Source organism: Corvus kubaryi, unplaced genomic scaffold, assembly GCF_017639235.1.
Source record: "Corvus kubaryi isolate FWS band 111438036 unplaced genomic scaffold, C.kubaryi_AGA036_p1.0 37385, whole genome shotgun sequence".
In the NCBI taxonomy this organism is placed as follows: Eukaryota; Metazoa; Chordata; class Aves; order Passeriformes; family Corvidae; genus Corvus; species Corvus kubaryi.
The window spans coordinates 25,733,262-25,756,665 of record NW_024581127.1 but is presented as its reverse complement, the minus strand read 5'-3'; the positions used below and the strand labels follow the sequence as shown (position 1 = coordinate 25,756,665).

General features: G+C 41.6%; 1 protein-coding gene across 21 annotated transcripts in view; it reads left to right on the top strand.

The window, feature by feature from the left end:
• MTSS1 (MTSS I-BAR domain containing 1) overlaps positions 1 to 23,404 on the top strand; it is a 126,465-nt gene that overhangs the window by 88,135 nt on the left and 14,926 nt on the right. For 9 of the 21 annotated variants that reach the window (XM_042036570.1, XM_042036563.1, XM_042036562.1 and 6 more), the window contains 8 exons: positions 3,476 to 3,560; positions 4,991 to 5,082; positions 6,823 to 6,897; positions 12,589 to 12,600; positions 17,796 to 17,953; positions 19,194 to 19,301; positions 20,255 to 20,352; positions 22,342 to 22,552. In XM_042036570.1, coding sequence (XP_041892504.1) covers positions 3,476 to 3,560; positions 4,991 to 5,082; positions 6,823 to 6,897; positions 12,589 to 12,600; positions 17,796 to 17,953; positions 19,194 to 19,301; positions 20,255 to 20,352; positions 22,342 to 22,552 — 839 coding nt within the window. The remainder of the gene's footprint in view (positions 1 to 3,475; positions 3,561 to 4,990; positions 5,083 to 6,822; positions 6,898 to 12,588; positions 12,601 to 17,795; positions 17,954 to 19,193; positions 19,302 to 20,254; positions 20,353 to 22,341; positions 22,553 to 23,404) is intronic. The other 12 variants (XM_042036580.1, XM_042036565.1, XM_042036568.1 and 9 more) reach the window with 5 other exon arrangements.

Sequence of the window (23,404 nt, the reverse complement as noted above, 5' to 3'; positions counted from 1 at the left end):
CTTACGAGAAATAAGGCCGATGTTATCACCCACTTTCTAATCAAATTCAACAGGAGCATTTTGTTAAGCCACTTTCTCTGAGTGGGAATTCTGGTGAATACACCTCTCGTCTCCAGTTTCAAAGTATTACTTTAAACTGTTCCCAGGCATTGTTTCCCTTAATGGATGAATTATTATAGTGTGTCAGAGAAGCAGATAATTCATGGCCTCATTTTATAAACTGAGAGCCCAAGGCACAGCAGTTTGACTTGCATAACTGTAGGGCAGTGAATGGAGCCCAGGTCACCCACCCAACATACTTATGGTTTGGTGAAAAGTTTGCTAGTTGGGCCTCAGTATTTCTGTTTGGGAAATTACAGCTGCTGTAGGATGTCAGGGATTTTTTCCAGGGACCTGCTTGTAAGTGAAGTGTGGAGAGGGACAGTGCATTCAGCATGTTCTCTGTCAGATGCTCTTTTTGCCACCACATCTGTGGGTTGATAGCACTGAAAAAGAAACTACCTCCACTGATCTTCTGCCTACCTGGCTCATGGCTCTGTCCTTGAGTCAGTAGGCAATTGGTCACTTACAGAGCAGGTTTTTGAAAAGATAAACCATAAATTAATTTGGAAGCTGAAGCTGGTTTTGTGTGACTGTGGCATTCACTGCAATAAACTTTTTACTAGATTTTGATTACTCAGGTGCATAGCCAGTACCAGGACTTGCACACACATTAATGCTGCTTGTAAGGTCCATCTCTGTGTGCAGAGCGCACGTGTTGGCCGCCCGCTCCAGCTGTGAGTAAACCACTCATCAAACTGTAATTTATATAAAACATATGTTGGTCATGTTTGCTGCAGCTGAGATTGGATAAAAGAAATCCGAATTACCATCCCTTGTTACATTTGGATATTTTCAAACCACTGCAGTGGTACAAAATGATTCCCTTCTGCCAGTTTGTGTAGCCAGCTGAACCCAACCCTTTGGAAACAGGAGCATCAGTGCAGTTCTGCTGGTGGGAACCAGCCTTTACAATAACCTGCCGAAAGCTGAGATAAACCCTTTACACTGCAGGTGTTCCTGGAAGAACAGCTGAATACATTGGTGATGGCCATGGTCCTCCAGCTCAATAAATCAGGGGGTGGTGAGAGGCTTGTATTTTTTTTTTTTTCTTTCTCAGGAAGCGTTTGTATTCTTGACTGTTAATATAGTTGGCAACAGGGAAGTAAAGCTCTCTTTAACTCCAGTGCTGTTGGAGTCCTTCATACATCGAGGAGAAGCAGTGGGATTCAGGTGTGGGAGAAGATGCGCTGACACTGCCCTTTGTTCAGTCTGGTGAGCCTTGCCAGCCTCAACCCACTCCCTGCATCCCTCCCTGGGTCCATGCTGACCAAGCAGAGGTGCTGGCTCAGCCCTCCCAAAGTTTTCAGCAGCACCCCTCCTTCTTCTTCCTGAGCAGAATCCTAAACCCATCTTTTGCAATACCTTGTTTCCAGAAGGGACATCAAAAATTTCTCAAAACCATTTATTTTCCTTTTACCTTGACTTCATTAGAGTAGTCTTCATTCGCAGAACAAAATAAACACCTCATCCTTTGATATTCTTGTAAACTACGGATAACATGAGGTTTCAAAAGGTGGGAAGAACCAGTAGCCCACTCATCACCAACCAGTTGCATTTGGTTTTTTTCCATGAGGAAGTGTCTTTATTCCAGGCTTAATTTATTCTGTTGTGGCTTGTCATTTTGGTTTTTTTTTCTCTGAACTTCGTTTGGCTGTTCTGCTGACCTTGCCCGTCCATCTGTATTATGTGTTGAGGGGATATGTTTATACTTTGGTTGGTTGTGTTTCAGGTAAAAATCTGTTACCTTGGAATTTAATAGTAACTGACCCTTATTTCCTAGTCTCCCCAAACACATGGTGCCTTATTTCCTTCTTACTGTTCTGATACGACCCTTCCTTTTTTCATATAACAGACTTAGGAAAGCAGTGTCACTTAACCATTGATGGTCCTTAAGATTCCAGCATTTCAGTGAGTTTTCAACCTGAAAAACCTACCTTTTCCCTAAACTTGATTCAGAATTGCTCTGCTGGTAGCCAGGGAAATTTTTGGTTCATTTGTTCTTCTCTGCCATTGCAGTTGTGCCACATTAGGCTCTGAAATAAAATTACTTTTATTTGGCAGTGGATCCAGAGAAAAATGTCCATGTTTTGGGACAGAGATCCACTCTTTCTTGTGGATGTTGTCCTTTCTCCACTTGCTTTCTCTCTGTTACACCTCTCCCCATCTTCTGTACTGCTTTTTGAGTTACTGGAGTCAGTCTCAGCTTGTGCAAGTGCAGCATCGCCAGAAGAGATGGGTCCAGACCCAGCCTGGAGTCTGTGTGCTTTTCCCCCCTGTATGCAATGAGTCTACAGCTCTTTGATGTTACCAAATAATATTATTTCAAAAGCTCCTTATAAAAACATGAGTAATCAGGCAAGTGACAAAGGACTTTCTGTTTATCTTTTTGAATAATACCAAATAGCCACAATTTGTTCCAGTTATTTGGTGTCTTTGTTCCAGAGCCATTTCGTGGGCACAGGACTTAATTCTGCAGGAATGCAGGAAGATGGTGACTTGTTTCCATGTTTAAAAAATCAAAATATTACAGTTTCTTAGGAAGATTTTTTTTTTTCCTACTTGAGCAATGCTATTTTTAAAGCCTAGGGAAGATTTTGCTCTATGATACAAGTCTAAGGTTATTTTAATAATCAAATACAGTTTGGAAACGGTTCGTAAGAAGGTTGATGTTTGTATCCTGAAATAGTAGATTTAATTTGCCAATGGGAACTAAGCAAGTACCAAAACTAACGCTAACCGAAACCAACTTATATGGAAATTTAATAGGCTGATGGGAGCTGGTATTGCTGATTGAAGCGGGGAAGGAAGGGATGTGTGTTGTGAGGAGGGAGAGCCCGGGGGGAGCGGGGGGTTTGTGCCGCCGTGGGACGGGCCGTGGTGGCGGCGAACGGCGCCACCTGCTGGCGATGCCGGGAGCACGCCGGGCCCGGCCCTGGAGCAGCAAAACGCGTTTGAGGCATTGGGCCTAAAGAATCTGGGGATGGGAAAGTTGCATCGAATCCCCTAGGTGTGGAAATAATGCCCGCTCCCTTGACAGCTGTGCTGCTTGGCTTTTGACATCTCAACCCCTTTTCTTTCAAGTCTTCTGCCACAGGCTTGGGCCTCATGGCACAGAAAGCTGCCTGGAAGAACTGTCTTTTTAATCATGTTTGGTTGCTTGATTCTGGTCTCCAGGTGAGCAGGAATTAGTCTCTTCCTGGGATGACAGATACCACTTAGATCTGCCCTGTTAATAGTCTGGTTGATTCTACAGTTACTATTACTTTGTTTTACAGTTGCTGTGGAAGACTTGGCACCTCCATCCTGGTTGTTATGCCTCTACACCACAGGCAGGAATCTCATCAGTGGTCTCACCTGCCTTTTTGTTTTTCAGGTGGTACCAGAGAGATTGGGTCTGCTCTCACCAGAATGTGTATGAGGCACAGAAGTATAGAGTCCAAACTCCGGCAGTTCTCAAGGTGAGTGGCTCCATACCTGGGCCAGCACTGGAGGTTCCTCCTTCATGTGCTTCTGGGGAGCATCTAAAGCTGTTCACCAGCATTGTCTTCTCTGGTGGCTTCTGCCCATGTCACTGAGAGCAGGAGTTGTTTTCTCCCTGCAGCATGTTCAGTGCTGTGACCATGCAGGGTTTCACTGCACATTCATGGGGCTGGGCCAGTTCACCTCAAATCACCTCTAAATGCTGCAGATTCTCACTGTCAGTTCCTGTTGCTCAGTGCTGAGCAGGCGGCTGCTGATGTGACCAACTGACCTGTCTTTGTTTCAGGCCTTTAAGCTTTGTCTCTTAAGTTTTAAACAAGCAGCAGCAGCAGCAGCAGCGTTGTGCTGCTTCCTCAGCTTACTGCACAGCCCAAATAGCTTGCGGCTCAGAGAAAAACCTTTAGCAGAGCAGTATACAAAATGCAAATTCTCTCATCCTGTTTTTGAAATTGAAGTTAGACTGTAGAGGTAATGAGAGAGAATTAACTCATGTGAAACCTGAGCTGTACAAAAACAACCTACTTATGTAGTAAGTAGTAGTTTGCATGTATGCCTTTTTTAATCAGACCTGAAAGTTATATTTGACCTTTGGGGAACAGAAACTATGCTTCACCACTTGCCTGATGTCCTGCTTTGTTTTTTCCCTTTTTCCCCCATCCTCGGAAGTTTTCAAAGCCAGGTTGGATGGGGCTATACGCGGCCTGGTCTAGTGGAAGATATTCTTGACCACGGCAAGGTGGCTGGAACCAGATGACCTTTAAGGTCCCTTCCAATCCAAAACATTCTGTTACAATTCTGTGATTATTTTAAAGTAAAATTATTTATGAAATTGGTTGTGAGGAGACAATTTTAGCCTCCATTTACCACAGAATTAGCTGTTTAAATGGTTTGATCCCAGTCTCATTAATTAGTGGAGCATTACTGGTTCTGTATCATGGACTCCACCAATGTGAGGTGAGGCACATCAGTGGGCAGGATTTTGTTCTCTTGTACAACTGCTCTGTCTTCTTGTGTACATACATGTGCTATTTAAGTTTATAATCTCCATGGCTGCATGAACCTTTCTGGTCTCCAGAGTATCCATTTAAATTGTGTGATGGTTGAGTAGGATCTGTTTACACTGAATTGTTTCGGGTCACTCCTTTGCTTTACGCTCTGTTCCTCAGTGTCCTGACCTTCTGTAATTCTGGTTATCTTGTGATGTGGATTTTTGATTTTTTTTTTAAATCTACTTCTTTCTTTTGCTTTCTCTAGTGTAAACATTTTTATGTTCTGATATTTACATTATGACACTGGTAGCTGTCACAGCAAAAAGTAAAAATACTCCAATATTGACCTTGGCTCTCTCTGTAAGAATAGGGGCATCTGCAGGATTTGATTGCTCTTTGTGTTTTTTCAACAAAATTAGTGCTTTAATTGACTGTCTGATAAACCCACTTCAAGAACAGATGGAAGAGTGGAAGAAAGTGGCCAATCAGCTGGATAAAGACCATGCAAAAGGTAGTTACGGAGGAAGAATTCTTTAATAGGAGTAAGATTGTAATATCAGTTTTTCTTCCTCTTTTTATGTTTGTACTGGGGAACTGAATGACATGCTTAAATATGTATAGCAGTTTTTCTCTTTTAGAACACTCCTCTCCCAAAATGCTTAACAAAGTGTTAACCCTTCCCATATGCATTTTGAAGGTTTAGTTTGCAGGACTCCTGGGGATGGGTTGTTTTTCTAGACTGGTAAGCAGTGACTGGGTCTAACTCTGTTAGCCCACTCTGCCTGTATGTGCTGAGGATTGGAGATGCCACATGTATCCCTGCAGAGCCCTGGGGTGTCATTAAAAGCAGCTTGTAAGATCATGTTATGCCTCAGCCATAGCATCCTCCAGAGACTGCACAGCCCTGTAAAACATTGAGCATCGTTATTTTATGCCTGATGCCATACAGAAAGTGCACCTGGGGAACGGGAGAGCTCTGATGTTGGACATGGGATGCCCAGGGCTGCAGTGGTGATGATGGCTCCAGAGGCTTTCCCGGGGGAATGAGCATCAGGCAGCCAAGTCTTGCACAGCAGGTGCATGTTGGTAGATGCCTTTGGCTTTGTAAAATTTGTACTGGGAATGGTGGCCTTCTAGCACAGGTACTGAAAGCAGATTGCAGTTTGCCACTGACTGACCCTTGAAAATTTCAGACTTTTGTTACATCTGAAAGAAGCAGCAGCAGCATAATTTATATTGGGGAGGGTGAGAACTGATGGGAAGGAGTGGGCTTGACCTCCAAAAGAGGATTTCCTTCTTCCCCCATTATTACTGGGGTCAGATAGAAGCAGTTGAATCAGCAGCTCTTGAAAAACTTCCTGCCTTGTGCTGCAGAGAGTGTTAAGCATGTAATGAGCAGGGGAGGGGAATCACATGGGGTCATGCAGGTAGGGGTGACCCAGGCCAAAGTGGCAGTGAGATTTAGAGTTTGCTGGGCAGACTTGGGTGTTGGGAGTGCAGTTGGCCTCGGTACAGCTCCTGTGCCTGCCATCAATCTGCTTCTGTTTTTCCATCTACAGAAAAGTAGTAACACTGAGCTCCTTTGTTAAAGTGTACGTGTATATGTATATACATGCATACATGCCTTTTATCTTTTTTTTTTAAGTACGAGTTTTCATATCTGGTACCTTTAGTGTTCCTGCACTAGAAGTTGAATATTTTGTCCTGGGATTTTAATTCTCCTGGGATTTGTACCTCATCTGAAAATGAGGACAAGTGCAGTGTGCTCCACTTCATCAGAAGGATCTGGCAATGTGACCCTTCCTTGGGCAGAGTTTTAGCACCCTCTTCCTCTGCCTGACGCTCATGCTGGAGAGGGATCACAGGATATTCTCAGCCTTGCCATTTCTGGATACTTGTTTTTTGAACACAGATGTTTCGAGAAACCTGTCATCTCTGTTTTCCATTCCTGAGAGTGGATGAGTCTTTGAAATGAAAAGCACTCTGATTTTGTACTGTGTTCTCAGTTGTTATTTCTGTAAAGGCTTTGTTTATTTGGGAAAGATTTTAGTATGTGAATGTGCTCACACCCTAAAATGTTGCATTAAGCCAAATGTATAGGCTTTACAAAATGTGAGTTCTAAGCTGCTTTGTTTAACAGTAGCTGTTCTCTGAAAGTTTGTAGTCTAACGTCTTTAAATGTAGCCTTTTCTGTGAAAAACATTAATTCTGAAATTGATTATATTGATAATAGAGATTGTGTCTTTTTTAGAATACAAAAAAGCCCGCCAAGAGATAAAAAAGAAATCGTCTGATACACTGAAGCTACAGAAGAAAGCAAAGAAAGGTAACTTGCTTCATACTCTACTGTTAACAAGCTTCTGAGCTGTGCTCATTGACAGAGACTGAACAGTGATAGGACTTTCTACTGCAATAATTCTGCCACTCTAATGTATTCCTGGTACGTACTTGGGTACCAGGATACAATTACTATGTGTCATTTAAATCATGTTCTGAAGCTGCCTCTAATGTTCTTACACAAAAGCCTTAAAACTGTTTGTGCAAAGTCAATCATGTTTTAAAATAGAGCCCTTACTGCTAACTTTTTCTTTTTAGGAACATTGACACTCTTAACATGACTTGTGCAGATACTTGTAAAATTTTCTAGAATCTTTTGGAATAACATTAAAAAAGCCATTATGTAAATGTTCCCTAACTATTAACATTTCTCACTGTTCTCCCTTTTTGCCACTTTTCTTCTTTTTTCTTTTTTTTTAACAGCCTGTAATCTTCTACACCTTACCTTATTGATCAGAGTGTGAGAAGATAGCATGGGTTGTTACTGGGGGGAAGAGCACTTGGCAATCATAGAAAACTAAAGATGAGTGAGAAGAGAAAGGGACTTTTCCTGAAAGGCAGTTTGTTTCTTTTGGCAGCTCTGTTGCTCCTGTTGCTCTCCCACCACCACCTTGTCACAGGGGTTTCATCACTGTTTTGATGGAAACATGCGGCACTGCTAGCTGCAGCTTTGCCATCACTAAGAGTTTTACTTGGCCATGTGCAAACCCCACCAGGCTTTGGAATGATAGGGAGCTTGTACAAAAGACTTCCTGGTTCCCTTTCCTGCGCTGGGCTCTTCCCACCTGGGTCAGAAGTGTTTGAGCAGCTCTCAGTCTGCAGGTTGCAACTTGTCCTTCCCCTCCTGCCTAAAAACTGTGAACCCAGGGACAAGCAAAATAAACGCTGGGGTGGGGAGTTTCTTGAAATTTTGAAATTGTATAAGTGTTACCCAAACAGGTGAGCTGTCTAACTTTCCTTCCTAATAGGTGAGTCAGTAATTACACTGGTAGAAAGCCACATGACTGGAAAACTGCTCTTGAATTTTAGCTGACTTTAGATACGAGATGAGAAGAGATGAAAGCCAGCAAGAGGGAGCTTAGCTCAGTAGGTTCTGTGTGTCTGTCAGTTTAGTGTTCAAAATCAGAATGGTGATCATTAGGGGAACATGACTTTTTGAGATAAGATTTTATTTTTGGGTAATGCATAAATATGTTTCTCGTTTTGTGTGATGAAATGTCTGACTTGAGACCAACAGGTTTAGAGAGTTTGTGCTATTCCTTCCATGTCTCCTCCTGTCTCCCCACCTTTTCTAGTCTTATTTCTTGTCCTTGTGTGGTACAAACAACCCATCAGTGCACGGAAGGTGAGCACTGCGAAAAAAGCATGGAATGGTTTGGGTAGATGTCTGGGATCTGTGAAGAAGGAGCCATTTTTTAGCATGTTTCTATGGATTGACAGCTGTCTGGCTCCCTCTCCTCTTTATTCTGCTTCTGAGTGTTCAGTAAATCAGTCTGCAGTATTGAAGGAGGAGACATCATTTTCTGTAAAGTGTGAAGAGGAAGGAGAAGTACTTAAAAGCTGCTGGAAAAAAACGAACCCACTGTTCTCATACTGCAGATGCCACCTGCATCTGTCAGCAGTGGTTAAAGCAAGCAGACTTGGTCCTTGGATTTTCTAGTTTCATACCCCCTCCTCAAATATGAGCCAAGTCTCATGATGAGAGTCAGGAAACTGGTGTTTTGTCCTCCTTCAGGATTAAACATCCTTGAGCAAGGAGTGGAACAGGCCTCATTTTGCCATCATTACAGCAGTCATAATGTAATTGACGTTTTGTTTCTTTTTTTTTTTTTTTAATGTAATTCCCTTGCTTAATTTTGCTGTTAGGATATTCTTTTGGAGTTGTGGTGAAGGTGCTTTATTTCTGTGCTGTCCCCCTTGGAATTGCTGTCAGACTCATGGTGTTTGGTCCAGATCACAAAACCAATAGGAGTCAGGAGGGGTTTGAGTGTATGGGGCAGGTGGAAGAGCTGAGGTCTCACAGGTAGCCAGTACAGGGAAAAGCAGGAGCTGCAGTATTTTTGAGGAGCTGAGAGTTGTTCTCATGTCCACTGGGGAGGAGAGATGCAGGGAGGCCTTCGCTCATATGGCTGTGCGTGTGAATGCCCAAAGCTGTTGGCCCCAGCACGAGTGGACAGGAGGTGGGAGGAGGGTCTCCCTGCCTTCTTGCAAGTTATCTACAACACTTAAATGTAGAAGAAAAAAACAGGAGCAGATGCCTTTTCCTCTCTTTGTTGTTTTGATCCCTGTCTTGAAGAAATAAAGCTTTGGTCTGACTGTAGTGTCAAATGTTGTTGTGAAAATGTTTTTGTATGTACCCATCTTGACAGATCTGTTCAGTGTCCTGTGAGGTGAAGTATGTTGTTCTTGCTGCTACTGCGGAATAAAAAAATCATGATAAAGCTGCAGAAGTGATTCTGCTTTAGGACACAAATGAGGTTTGAACTGTGGGACAACTGTGCTGGCAGGCATGTGGCTGAGTGCATGAATGTCTTCCTGTGTCTTCAACTCTCCTGTTTCTCTGTTTTTCAGACATACTTTTTTTGTTCTGTTCTTCCTCAATCAGGACCTGTCCCTTTGATTTTTCTGTAAAGTTACTGACTCACCTATGGGAACTCTAAAACAACCAATTCATCCCCTTCCTAGCTCTTGTAAGAATACTTTTGAAATAACTTTATGATTATCTGTGGGCAAACAGGATGTTTGCTAAATTCTGGATTTGCTTCAATACTGTGCATGCTACTAAAAAGGTCCTTTAGGCTTATTCTGCTATTTCCCATCTGACCTTACAGGAAAGTGCTTTTCTTCTGTTTTGGGCAGAAGGAAACAAACACAACCCTCCACTTTCCTCATTTGTGTCTTGGAAGTGGTGTCCCCTGGCCCTGACATGTTGGGCTGCAGAGGCTGTATCTCACAGCTGATGCTGCAGCATGCACAGCAGCTCCTTGCTCCTTGTCTGCATCCTGAGGACGTTTAGGAAGGAGGGTTGTGGGCTGCGTGGCTTGTCCTGGCAAGAGTGCTGCAGGCTGGGCTCCCCACCTTGGTCTGAGGGGCCAAATACACGGGGGTTTGCCTCTTCCGTGGCTTGTGTGTGGTCTGTTTGTTCTTGTACCATGTGGCCCAGGTGAAAGTTCAGGGTGGGAATTTAAGATCATGTATTAGAAATTACGTTTGCGGAGTATGTTAATTGCAATAACGGTGTTTCCAAAGCTTGAAGTGATGGGGAAAACACCAAGCTTTCCAAACAAAACAAAAGGAAGTCCAGGGTCCTTTTTGGAAGTTTGCTAGGGTATTTTTAGTAAAGTGACACGACTGTGAAATGAAGGTCTTACATTTCAAAAGACCTCACAGAGAAAATTTTCACTCTATTTGTTGTCTTTAAATATCAAAAAAAAAAAAATCCACCTGAAGCTAAATCTGTGTAGTCTTAAATAAGATCCTGGTGCACCTCCCAGATCCATGCAGTCCCTGAAGGTGTCATGGTGATCTTCAAGGTTCATCATTCTCCTTACACCCTTGTTCCCATGGGGAACAGGCCCCTAGGGCTTGTTGCCCACCCCAGCACTGAAACTTATCTCTTGCTGAACAGATGAAGGTGTGTAGTGCATGGGATTGCAGACACCTTCTAAATTTCTCTTTGTCTTTAGGCAAACATTGGCCATCAGAAGTCAGCCCAGCTAACCTGACTCAGCAGAATTATTATGCATATACTTAAAATAAATTCCATGTTTAGGTTTCTGCTGAGTCAGGGCCTCATACATGGATCCATAGCTGCTAGAAGCTGTTGTTGCTATCTTGAATCAGGAGAGAGTCAGCAGCTGTGGCTCTGCACGTAACCATTTGGCAAGGTTAACAAAGTGCATGATTCTTGAAGAAAAAAGGATCAAGTGACTAAATTAAAATATATCTAAATGTATGTATAAAATCCAGAGTGCACGTTTGGTCTATTTTCTGTATTTCAGCTTGGCTATTAATGAAAAAATAGACAGGTTTCCCTTCTGCATATAATAACATGACTGGTAGGTTTCGTTTTCAGGTTCTTCATGTGACACTGGGTGAGCTTTGAGGAAAATGTTTAAATCCAAGTGGATATGTAAGAAGTTGTTGAATGTAACGCTCCCAATAATATAACACATGTTAATATGAAAACTGAGTTTTATCTGTCAGACATGTGTAGAAATTTCTGCAGAGTTCCATTAACATTCAGTACAACATTTCTTCTTGTGTCCCATCAATGTTGAGTAACCAAACTGACATTTTCTCCTTTTGAGTATGCAGCAGTTTTGGAAAGTGTTCTGTGATTCTAATGAAATTGAGATAATAGAACATGATTTTTATTTTACTGTAGAACATGATTATTAATTTACTGTAATACTGCCAAAAGTGCATTTTCTTCCTCCTCCTGGTTAGCAAAGATATGACCTCTTTGTGTTCTAGAGCCTTTTTAGCTATTTTTGTGTTATCCTCTGGTCTTTGTAATATTGTATTACTGCTCTCAAGGATGGTCATGCAAACCCCGTGACTCTAAATTAAAAAGCATAAAGCTCTTCAATGTAATTATAACTGAAGAATGTCTCAGTTCTTAAAGCAAGTGCTGACCTTCTCATTCAAGCACTTTGCACTCTTTCTGTACGTGGCACTTTCCCCATCTATAGTGGCAGGCTGGGGAGGGAGAATCCCTGGCCAGAGCCTTCCTCCCCCAGGAGGGAGCCTCATTCCTCTAAATTGATCAAGTGTGGCACAGTGACTGAAGTGAGAGCCAAAGCTCTGTTGAGTCAATAAGATACAGCTCAGAAGGAGGAAAGCTAATGAGCAAATTACCCTTATCTGTTGCAGGGAAAGAATCCTGTGTGGATGAGGCCATGATGCCTGCAGGGCTCTTTTGGTGCGTTTTGGGGTTTTTTTCCCTGCAAGTTTATAATGCAAACTTTCCTTAATAAAAATGCAGTGAAGACATGTTGGTAACTTGGTGACTGAAGACATTTCTTCGATTCACTTTCATTCCTTGAGTTTTGAAGGCCTCTTGGTAGTTCCCCTCTTTTTGACAGCAAGCCAGTTTTATTACAAAACTTTATTACATAAATTTTTTTAATTAAAACACACGTATCATAGTTAATCTTTTTGATGTTCTTCCACATTGCATCAGCAATTAGCTTTTCATTTAATTAACAATCTTATTAATGTAATTGCAGCAGAGGACATCAAAAAGTGCTGTGGTTACTCATACAGCACCCGCCTAGAGTTCTGCAGGTTTGAGTTCCCTCTTCCCTTCAAGGGAATGAGCTTTGTGCCACTTGACCAGGGTCTGGTTGTCTGTGTTGTGCACTTTTTCTGAAGCACGGGTTAACGTGTTCTCACTGAGGAGTCTAAACTGGTTTAAGTCTCTTAAAGTAAAACTGTATGGTTAATAACCAGGGGTTTAATTTGCAACAGCTCACCAGGATGCAAAACTAATGCGTTTGTCTTTATCAGCAACGGAAGAAGTCAAAATAGTCTAGTCCAAACTGCTCACTCTTGTCTTGGCGCTGATGATAATGTCTAAATTCTAGGAATGCTGGAATACCAGTTTGACTTTTTTTATTTTCCTTTCTGTGTCAATTTTGTGTCCTGCAATTTCTCACCATGCGCACCTGCCTGACAGCTGAGGCTCTGGGTAAGTCTCTGCCATGCTGTGACCCTGGTGGCTGGTTTATTGTAGCCCTTGCTGTGGCCTTTTTATGGTGTCTGGTCTCCACTAACTGCCTAGACTTTAATTTCTAATGGAACTAAAATATTGCCTAATCCTAATGAACAAACCATTTTTTGATTTATTTTCTTTTGGTATCTAATTGGAACACTATAAAAGAAGAAAACCAGTATTGTGGATAAACCTCTGGTTTATTTTAGAAAGGGATTAACGTGGACAGATAAGTCTTGTCACAGTTGGGAGAGAAGTTAAATGGAATAGACATGTCATCAAGGTGATGTTCAAATAATTGAGTATCTTATTGTTAATATGACTTTTAAAGTCTAGAGCCTGAAGTCCTTAATGTTGGTCTTTGCAACTTGTGATCCAAACTCCCTTTTTTTTGAAAATCGCATGCATCTTTCTTACCTGATAGATAAGAAAACACTATATTTACTTCATGCTGGGGAAAGGGTTGGAATTCAGCATCACAGTTATCTCCTGTTGCCTCATCACGTCTCAAATGTGTTTAAATTGGGGTGCTGTTTCAGCTGTTTTGCAAGTTTAAAGTGGCTGCCTTGAGATCTCGTTGTGAATGAAGCATGGTGTTTCTGAATCTGAGCAAAGTACTCATACCTGCACTTGTAAGTGTAGTGATGTAGGTGTTGCCTTTGGGAGAAGCCTGGATTGATTAAATCGGGAAGCTCTCAAACGAGGCACCTCCGCTGGGCTCCTGGAGCTGGGCCTTGTTGAGCCCTGCCGCTTGTCCCCAGTTTTTGAAACCACATATTGTAGTTTTCCTGGTTTGTAATTCAGTCAAGAAATGTCATTTGACAACTTGTAGCTTTTCTGTTAAGGCAAAACTTTGTACTTTCGAACATGAGCAGCTGACTCAGATCTCCAGTAGCCAACAGAAAGGCTCAGATTTGGTTTCTGAAGGAGTCAGAAGTTAAATCCCGGTTATGAGGTTTTTCACCTTTCCATAAATGGTGGCAGAATTCTTCCGTTCTCAGCACAAATCCATATCAGTTAATTTGTTAGCTTTACTATGCAGAACTTAAAGGAGTTGTTCATCCTGGCAGCTGAAGCAGGTGTGCTCTTGTAAAGAAGGTGGTTTGGGAATGACTGACTCGGAGCCTGCTTTGGTTTGTACAAGTAGAGGTGTACTCAGCATTGTCTCATACAGTGTAAATTCTGCCACTGTCAAGTGTCCAATATTGAATATTCAAGTTCTGTGCAGATGCTTAAAAAAGTCTTTATGTGAGAACATGGAAAATAGTAATTTCACCAATATTTGCTGCACTGCATTGTCAATAACAACAATAGCTTCACCAGTCTGACTTGCACAGAGAGAATTTAAAAATTATTCTACTTTGGTGTTGCTGAGAGTTTTGCTAGTTTACATTGTCTTTTAAAATACAGGCATGAAATAGGGTTGAAAATTAGATTTGCCTTTTCCTTTTTCCCCTAATATTTTTCCTTTACTAAAGTTCTGTTTGAACAATAGTTATTTAAGGAATTGCATGAGGCTTTCAGCCAGGATTCACGCAAAACACTGTAAAATTAAAATGCAAATTCTATTGCATGTTGGTCCTTTAAAGCCCTTGCATGTCATGGTAATGATGTAAAGCACCTGCTCTGAGGGTAACATATTAATAAGCCTGTCCTTGAAGTAGCAGCAGATTCATGTTATTTTTGATGGGAAGCAGTTCAGCTCCCTGCACATGATCAGCTCTCACTTGCCTGTATCCAGCAGCAGGTCACCAGGCTGTTGGAGCATGGTGCTGTTGGAGAATTCAGTCCACAACTTCTGATCTTGCATTTCTGCTCCTTTCTGCATCACCAGAGCTCCACTTTGAGAAAGGCTGGATTTGAATTCCTCTTCAGTGTTCAGATTGTTGACTTGTTCTGGGTGCAGCCAGACATGCTCTGCAGAACCATCCCTACATCCTGTTCATGTCTGGCTGATTGCAGACCAGCGACCTGTGACTACAATGGATGCTTTTGACATCAGTCAGCTGTTGCTGATTGCTGTGGTGGGTCACTCAAACCTGCCTGCAGCTGGAGTAGGAGTGTCCTTCCAGGTGCACTTTTACAGCTGCTCCATGATAAGATTGTTCTGGAACTATCTTATATCATTGTAGTAGTTGTGTTGGTTTGGAAGTGTTTTGGAATATATAACCTAAAGGCCAGAGAATGTGGGCTGGAGGAAATAATCACTTGCTGATGTTCCTTATGAAAATGTGCCTTACGAGCACAGCAAAAATGCTGCAATCGGAAATACTGCCTTGGCCAATTAACCTTCTCCTTATGGTTCAAGGGGAAAAGAACTGCATTGCTCTCCCGTGGTCAATATTCCCTTCTGAGATAAGTAGCAGATTCAAATCAGTGGAGACCCAAGGTGGCTGAGGTGGAAAGGTGGTCAGCAGTTGGCCTTCACACCTTTGGTGTTCTCTGGGTGTAGCAGTGCTGTCGAGGGGGGTTATGCTCTGCTCTGCTTAGCAAAAGAAACTGACAGAGAGTTCTCATCCCTCAAATTCCTGAGGTGAGTGCAGCTGGTGATTCAGGGAGTGGGAAGAGCTATGCCTACTTTCAAACAATTTGCTAGATTGATGTCTGCATTGTGGAGCTTTCAAAGGATGTTGATAAAGCTTTCCTCCTCCTAAAAGATGAGTTATGAGAAGTCACCAGGAGAGAGCTGTATTCATCTGTAAACATCTGACTTCAGAGCCTCATCTAAATGATTCACCTGAGCTTGTTTCCTGCTCTGAATTATACCCAAGACAGCTTCTGTGTTTTCACAGACTACCCCAATGCCCCTGAGTATAAAAACGGGTCTGTGAAAATACTGGTGAGGAGGTGGTATGTCTGTTACTGTACTGACTCACTGGAAGAAGTAAAATGGGAATTTTGTAGAGGTACAGAGGATGCTGGAGAGTGGTGCAGTTTTACACTTGCTTTGGCCAAAGGGTTAAAATAGCAGCCTGAACCTTATCCTCATAACTTTGTTGAATTGAGTGGATTACACAGGTGCAAATGTGTTTTATTCTTGCCCCAGGTTTTGGCTGCTCTTGTTTCTCTGGTCCAAGATGTGGTGTTCTGAGGTCTACATAAAGTACCAAAACTCACTGTAATTGAACCCACTTTGTCAATGGAGTCCAGTTGCTTTTAAAGTGTGTGTTCTCTCACTGCATAGGCAAATGCATTTAACAAGGATTTATTGCATTATGTGCATGATCGTATGGTGGAGCAGCTGAATGTTTATAGCAGTTCTCCAGTGCTGAACTAATGAGTATGTGATTTAGTTTGCAGCTAATATAGTTTGCATTTGGTACATCCATGGTAGTGAGCCAGTATCTAGGCTTGAACAACAGGAGATTATTTTACCCATTGTAGTTCCAGGCAGCACTCAAAAAGGGCCTGAGCAATGATGCAAGTTTCTATCTCATAAAGTATTTGAAAGAAGAACTCCAGAGAAGTATAAAATGTTTAACCACTGCATCTGATATGGCAGAGTGTGGGGAGGGCCTGAAATGTACAGAATGGCCTTGAAGCAGGAAGGCCCAGTTTGTCTCCTGAGGGTGGCAGACAAAAAGGCACAAGACCTCAAGGGAGATACCCAAGGCTCTCCTATAACTTGTTTCTGGTAGATGCTAATTTTGATGGAGGAGGCAGATGACTGGACCTTCAGAGTCTGTTATTCTTAAAGTTATTTACTTCCAAACAGTTTTATGACCACATTAGAGCAGCCAGACTGATCTGCAGGATCAGACACTGCTGGAAGTTTGGTACCAGTGGCCTTGGCGGTGGCCGTGTCCATGTTGCACTGCATGTGATTCTTCCAGAATCCAGTGTAGAGCTCTGCATGTGGGTGTCAGTGCAGTTTTATCTCGACTGTGTCTAACTCTGTACAGAGGAGATTTGGATATATCCAGCCTGTAATGCCACTAAGCCAGCGTGATTCTCTTTGCTTCCATCACTGCTCTCTTTTCCTGCGGCTCTTGGCTGTGCAGGGGAGGTGATGGCTTTGCCTTGCTCTGGAGTATTAAGGAAATACATGTGATAGTAAGGCAAAGGTTTTTCCTTTGTAACCCTGACATTGAGTCATCTGCATTGTGTACTACACACATCAAGAGACATTTTTCTTCCTCTTGCTCATAGCTTTAAATTCTCCATGCAGAAAGGTTATTGTCCAAAAAGATTGATTTTGGGTAGCTGCTTGTAACTCACCCACCATTTTTTCAGTGTTATCTTCCTGGTAGTTAAATTGCATGTGATGGGATTTCTGGGAGATTTGCAACAAATTTATACAACTGAGGTCCTTTAAAATATTTAGGGGCGTAAGCTGCATGAAAACATCTTGCAACTGCAATATTATTGGTTTTAGTATGTCTAAGCAGCAGCTCTTCATTCCTAGAGGAATATTTTTTTGGCATGATGCAGTGTAAGCAGTCAATGCAGAATAAGGTTACTTAGCTGTCACAGAAAGTTTTGGTATTATGAGTTGACTGTAATTAGCACAGTGAAGCTTTTTAATTTCAAAACACTGAAATTTTATTATTTCCATTGACATATATTGGACATTTATATATATATATATTAATAACCTGTGTTGAGAGGTTTGGTTTAGTTGGACTCTGGAATGAAGAAAACTGTTTCAGCAGTTGGTTTGTGCAGAGTACTGGACTCAGTGGTCCAATGATCAGTAACATGTCCTTAATAGCATCTTGTATAGGAGATTGATTCATTCATTTAGTGGCTCCACAAAATTCTCATTAGGACCTTGTTAATCACAAATGCAAGAAGGAAGAGGAACACATCTGGGTGAGTGATTAATACTCTCCCAGTTAGTAAGATGTTGGTTTTCAGCAAGGAGGATGTGAAGAGTTTCTACAGCTAATGCTTTGAGAAAGTCCTTACTTAAAATGCTGTCTTTGGCTTGTTGAAACCTTTTGAATTGAGCTGGATTTCTATTCTGTGTAAAAGGAGAAGTAATAAATGCTTTGAAATGCTTGATTTAATTGGGGGGGGAATCCTTACTAATTTGAATTAAGGGAAAATGCTGGTTAAGATTTGAATTGCAAAAGCACAATCCAGCAGCAGTGCTGGCTGAAAATAATGTCATCTTCTGTGGAGAGGCACAGTTTTGACAAAATGTACTCTTGATTGTTTCCTGCATACAGGACGGGGTGACATTCAGCCCCAGCTGGATAGTGCTTTACAAGATGTCAATGATAAGTACCTGCTGCTTGAAGAAACCGAGAAGCAAGCTGTCAGAAAGGCTCTGATCGAGGAGCGTGGTCGATTCTGTGCTTTCATCTCAATGCTGCGCCCTGTGATCGTAAGAGCTCTTCGTTTTCAGTCAGTACAATTCACAGATTAGATAAGTGGCCAAAAGCCTCTGAAGAGAGCATCTCATTGTGTCTTAGGAATGAGTTTCTAGAGCCAAAATTTAGCCTGTGTCTCTGTCTAGCAAGTGGTGAGAGTTGGGACCTTTCGTGTAGGCACTCGGAGTAATTCAGCAATGGGAAACGCTGAATACCTTCAAGGTGACTGACGGGTAAACAATGGGCACAAAGACTGAAGTCAGTTTGTGTTCTCTATGCATTCCAGCCTGAGACATTGCAAATGCAGTTTTTTCCACTGTTTTTCTTCTAACATCACATTTTAATATAAATCCTTCTTACTCCTACTCCAGTGCTAGGACTGATAAATGTTTCAAGACCTCCCCTGTGTATATAATGACATTACCTGACAAATTGCAGGCTGCTTCCATGCAGTTTTCTGATAGCTCCTTTCCTTCTACATGACAGTTTTTCAGCTCGTTGGAAAGGTTTGAGTAAATTTTCATCATCTCAGGTTGTCTGAAGCCTGACAAGGAATTATTCGTGGCTCTGCACAAGTGAGGTGCATTTCTGAAGGGTCACCAGTGTACTGGGAAAATGTTCCCAGTGCTTGTTTACAAAGAGCATCAGTCTCAACAGAAAACCATAGTTAGAGAAGTAGGAAAGTCATGGCTGAGCAGGAGGAGATGGATTCCAGACTCAGAGGACCTGGAAGAAATGGTAACTAAGGAATTACTGTGGTAGTTTACAGTGCAGAAATCATCATCTGAGTTAGCTGTCGATATAATTTGAGCCATAATCAATCTCTGTATTAATGCTCTGTACCTGTATAATTCCTTTAACTTTATCAAAAACTATGAATTTAACCCCTGTTTACACTCAAGCTTAAAATTGTTAGGGCACGTTAGTGAGTATACATAGAAGAGTTACGTATTTGTCAAGTGCAGCAAAACTGACACTTTTTCTGAAGATGTCACAAAAAGAAGGCTGAGACTTACTTATCTTGTTAATAAGAGAAAAAATTTCTGGGCCTCAGAATTTATAGCAATCTTAAAGTAGTTACAGAATCCTAAATTAATATTTCAACCTTTTGTAATTACTTAATATGCAAAGAAAAAGCAGCTCCACTGGGCATCTCCCCAGTCATCAGCAAAATGAAAAAGGTCATACATTGTGTTACAGGTCTGATTTTTAAAACCAAGGCTCTGGTTAGCCTTGCTCATTTTTTCTTTTCAGGAAGAAGAAATATCAATGTTAGGAGAAATAACCCATTTACAAACCATATCAGATGACCTGAAAAGTCTCACCATGGATCCACACAAATTGCCATCCTCGAGTGAACAGGTTAGCTCTTGTTACCTGGCAAACATTTTATTTGTGGCTTGCACCACTTTTCCTTTTGTGTTGTGAGGAATATTGACTACTAGTGTTTAGTGGCTTAATGTGATGTTTTGTAGAAGCTTTACTGCAGCAAGGTCATTTTTAACATGAGCAATTTTTAAAAAACCATTTTGTTTTGAAAATTCGTGTTTAGGGGCTGAGTGCCCCTGAAATACTTGGTGAGACCAGAATGAAGTGGTAGCAGTAACACTCTGAAGGGTATGAGGATGCCTGATTTCTGCGGAGAGTGTATGAGAAATGAGTGTCATCTCCTTGTCCTACGTTTGAGCATCCCTGTCTTTTTGTAGTCACAAAATTGGTGGGGTTGTGTAGCTTGATGGAGTCTGACATATGAGCATTTTTCCATGCTGTCCTTAAAATGGATAGGAAAATGTGTGTCATTAAATGAATCCAAATAGGACATTTTTCTCCAACCCTGCTGTGTGAACTCAGCTTTTTTGTCATACTTTAATCACCTTGTCATTGACCTAGAAGTGCAAAGTGTTGTGGTTGAATACTAGATCTTCAATTAATTGTTTAAAATGTTACAGTACTTCAACTCAAAGGCTGTAATAATTTTTTAAGTCAAAACAAACAAAACAGACAAAAACCAGAAAAACTTCCTTAATGCAAAAAATAAATCTCCAATTTACTTTTTAAAGATTTTTTTCCATTCAAACCTGAACTTTCCTTCTGTGGTGGCAGCCTTAGTATTGAATTATCGTAGTACCAGGAGGGCCAAGGATGAAACCGACTCTCCAGTGTGATACAGCGTAATTTTGGGAGAGAACTGAGATTGAGTCAATTGGCACTGATCGTTTGTAGCAAGGATGAATGTTGTATGACAAACAGATGCTTTCTATTAATAGAGGGAAAATATTTCCACATCCTTGATGCTATTGATTATCTTTCATCAGGTAATTTTAGATTTGAAAGGTTCTGATTACAGCTGGTCTTACCAGACTCCTCCATCCTCTCCCAGTACTACCATGTCCAGAAAATCTAGTGTTTGCAGGTAAGTCAATTGGTAATACCTGATTTTTAACCTGTTTGGGGGCAAAGGGAGGCAGGTTCAGACTGTGATACGGATTTGTATACATTCTTAAATCTTAAATAACAAGTCTTACTGAAACAGTCCCTCATGGTCTTTATTCATTTAAGTGTGTGCTGGGAATATTAAAAAGGATGGGCATGACTGAACAACTTTTGAACTCAAAACAGCTCGAAGATGCTTTTGATTCAGTTCTCTTGAATCCATTTTGGGTCAACGAGCAGACTGTACTGATCTAAACTCTGAGATTGTTCATTCATAATTTCCTTTTCTGTTTTTCATGTGATGGCTTTTTAGATTATTCTAAGTAGCTGTTACTAGTCAGTAAGTTAAACTGTTAGAAAGGGAAAACATCCTTGGCAATTGCCCTATCAGTCTGGTAGATGGAAATGCTTTTTTGATACAAGTTTTTTTGACTGTTTAATGCTGTCTAATGCTGTCCTGAAATATGTTGAAACACTGGATTCTGTCTGTGCTTTCTCTGTAAAAACTGTTTTCTCTCATAAAAACAGTTTATTAGCATGTTGCCCCCATATCCTGGTGTCTACATTTACTCTTTCCTTTTACTGAAAAGGAAGATGCCCTGTTGTGTATTCTGCTCAACACGTCTCTAGCTGCTCTCAAATGATTACCTTTCAGTTTGCTTTATGAATAATGTACTACAGGTTCCCTGTGTATGAGCAAAGTTACCTACAGCATGTCAGAGCAAGTGAACACAACTTCCATGTACCTACTTGTCTCTGCATGCAGATATATATAAAAAAAGTCAGAACTTTTGTATATATATATATATGTGAAAATGTGCATATTTAGAGCAATGAGCACAGGCTTAAAGATGCAATATCCTGAAGCTGTAAAAGAAAATGGCAAAAAATACCTCAAAAATTCATCATGTCTTCCTAAGCAATTTAATCTTTTCGTATGGTAAAAACCTGTATGGCACAGACTGGTGTGTGTGGGTAAAATACAGCAGAGCTCCTCTTCCTCTGCTCCACGCTTCCTTGTGCATCTCCTTTGTATGTGCCATTTGTGTACAGGAGGTGCAGGCCTTACCCATGTATCCTTCAGAGCCATCCCTCAGGCCAGGCTCCTGCCAATGGAGCAGGAAGCTGCCTTCAGGTTGGTGCATCCTGCTAGTCCTGCTCAGCCACCCCGGCAGGAGATTCCAAAAGCTCCCACAGTGTGGCTGGCATGTCCTTACTGTCATGAATGGATTCTGAGGATTAAAAATCAATCTCTTTCTTTGAAAAATCACATTGGTTTTTTTTCATGGTTATTAATTTGGGGGTTTAATTCTATGGTTGTCCAATTAACTAAAGCTCCATACCCAGCAGCTTGGCTTCATTCTGTGTGCTGTCACATGTTTTTATCTGGTAGGAAGCCTTCAAGTGAGCAAAATGAGTCCCAGGTACTCTGAAGTGTGGGGGGTTGGTGATACTTTCAGAAGTCTCACACTTTGTCCTGCTGGCTGTCTCCAGCAGCATGTCTAGAGGCAGACTTTTAGATGCACTCCAGTGTCTTTGGTCCTCCTGCTAGAAATCACATTGGATATCTGGGCCAAATGTAAGTCAGGAACAGGAGAGAACCATCAGCAGACGGTTTTTGAGCAAGTGCTGTGCGAATCGTAGGGAGGGCATGTAGTGATTCCTTCATCCCTAGCCTGAGTTTGAAGTCTAAGTAATTAAGATTTGATCATTTGAGTGACACTGAAGATAAAATGCCATTTTCTCTCTGGTCGCCAGGGATACTGCAGCTGCTTATGGTTCTTTACTGATATATATGTGCATATATATATATTTTTTTAATTTGTCAACATTTTTCTTTTCTGGTTTATGCTGCCTGTTGCTAGAGACATGTGGAATGTTAATTGTACTGTATATGGGTCTCTCCCCACCCCTCCCTTGTGTCTTTTCCTCTCCCCTTTCCTTTCTCTGTTCCTTTTGTCTCTCACAGCAGTCTGAACAGCGTTAACAGTAGTGATTCCCGGTCCAGTGGCTCGCACTCGCACTCACCTAGTTCACACTATCGCTATCGCAGCTCCAATCTGCCTCAGCAGGCACCCATGAGGCTGTCCAGTGTGTCCTCCCATGATTCTGGATTCATGTCCCAGGATGCTTTCCAGTCCAAATCGCCATCCCCCATGCCACCAGAAGCACCTAACCAGGTACGTGCAAGCATGAGAACAAAAACCTGAGTGTGAGCTGGACTCTGTAACTTGGCTCACCTTTCAGAAACAGGATCTGATGTGGTTTTGGGGTACCTTGGAGTCAGTTTAAACATTGAGGGTAAGGTTTGTCTCAGTGCATTTCATTTATCCAAAAGCTGGGCCTCTAGCAGGAGTGATTTATGCTGCTTTTGCAGTTAGCACTGAAGAAAGGGATGAGTCACTCTTGGATGATTTAGTTTTCTCTCTGGCCCTGGAGGGAGCCTCGATGCCTAACTTTAGATAAATACAGGCAACAAAGGGCAAGAAGTCCCACCTTGTAGGAGGGAATAATATTCACTTTACCCACTGAGATTACCACTTAATATGCTGCACAGGTTGCAAGTGGTTAATATCTGGTGGCTCTTTGCTGTTTAATGGGGACATATTGATGTCAGAACAGCCTTTTGACAGCCATAGTACTGATACTGGTGGCTTTGGCGTCAGAGAGACTTACTTCATTCCTCCCCTGCAGAGGATCTGGGATACTCTAAATGCTACCAGCATTATCATATGGAATTGGTTTTGCCATTTTTTATGACACCCATTTCTATGGATAGACTTGCATTTTGGACTCTCAGTTAAGCACCTTGCAGAAATAAGGTTTCTGCATGAAAATGAGAGGTGTTCTTAATTCTTTTTGGAACTCACAAGAAAGGAGTATTTGTATAGTAATATATGATAACATCCTGAAGCCAGTCAAACTAAGAGGATTTCACTACAAATATAAGCAAAACTTCTCCTGAGCATTTTTGGGTCTGCAGAAGGAAATTGCCACTCTATTTGTTCCTTACATCGTTCCTCTAAAAACTC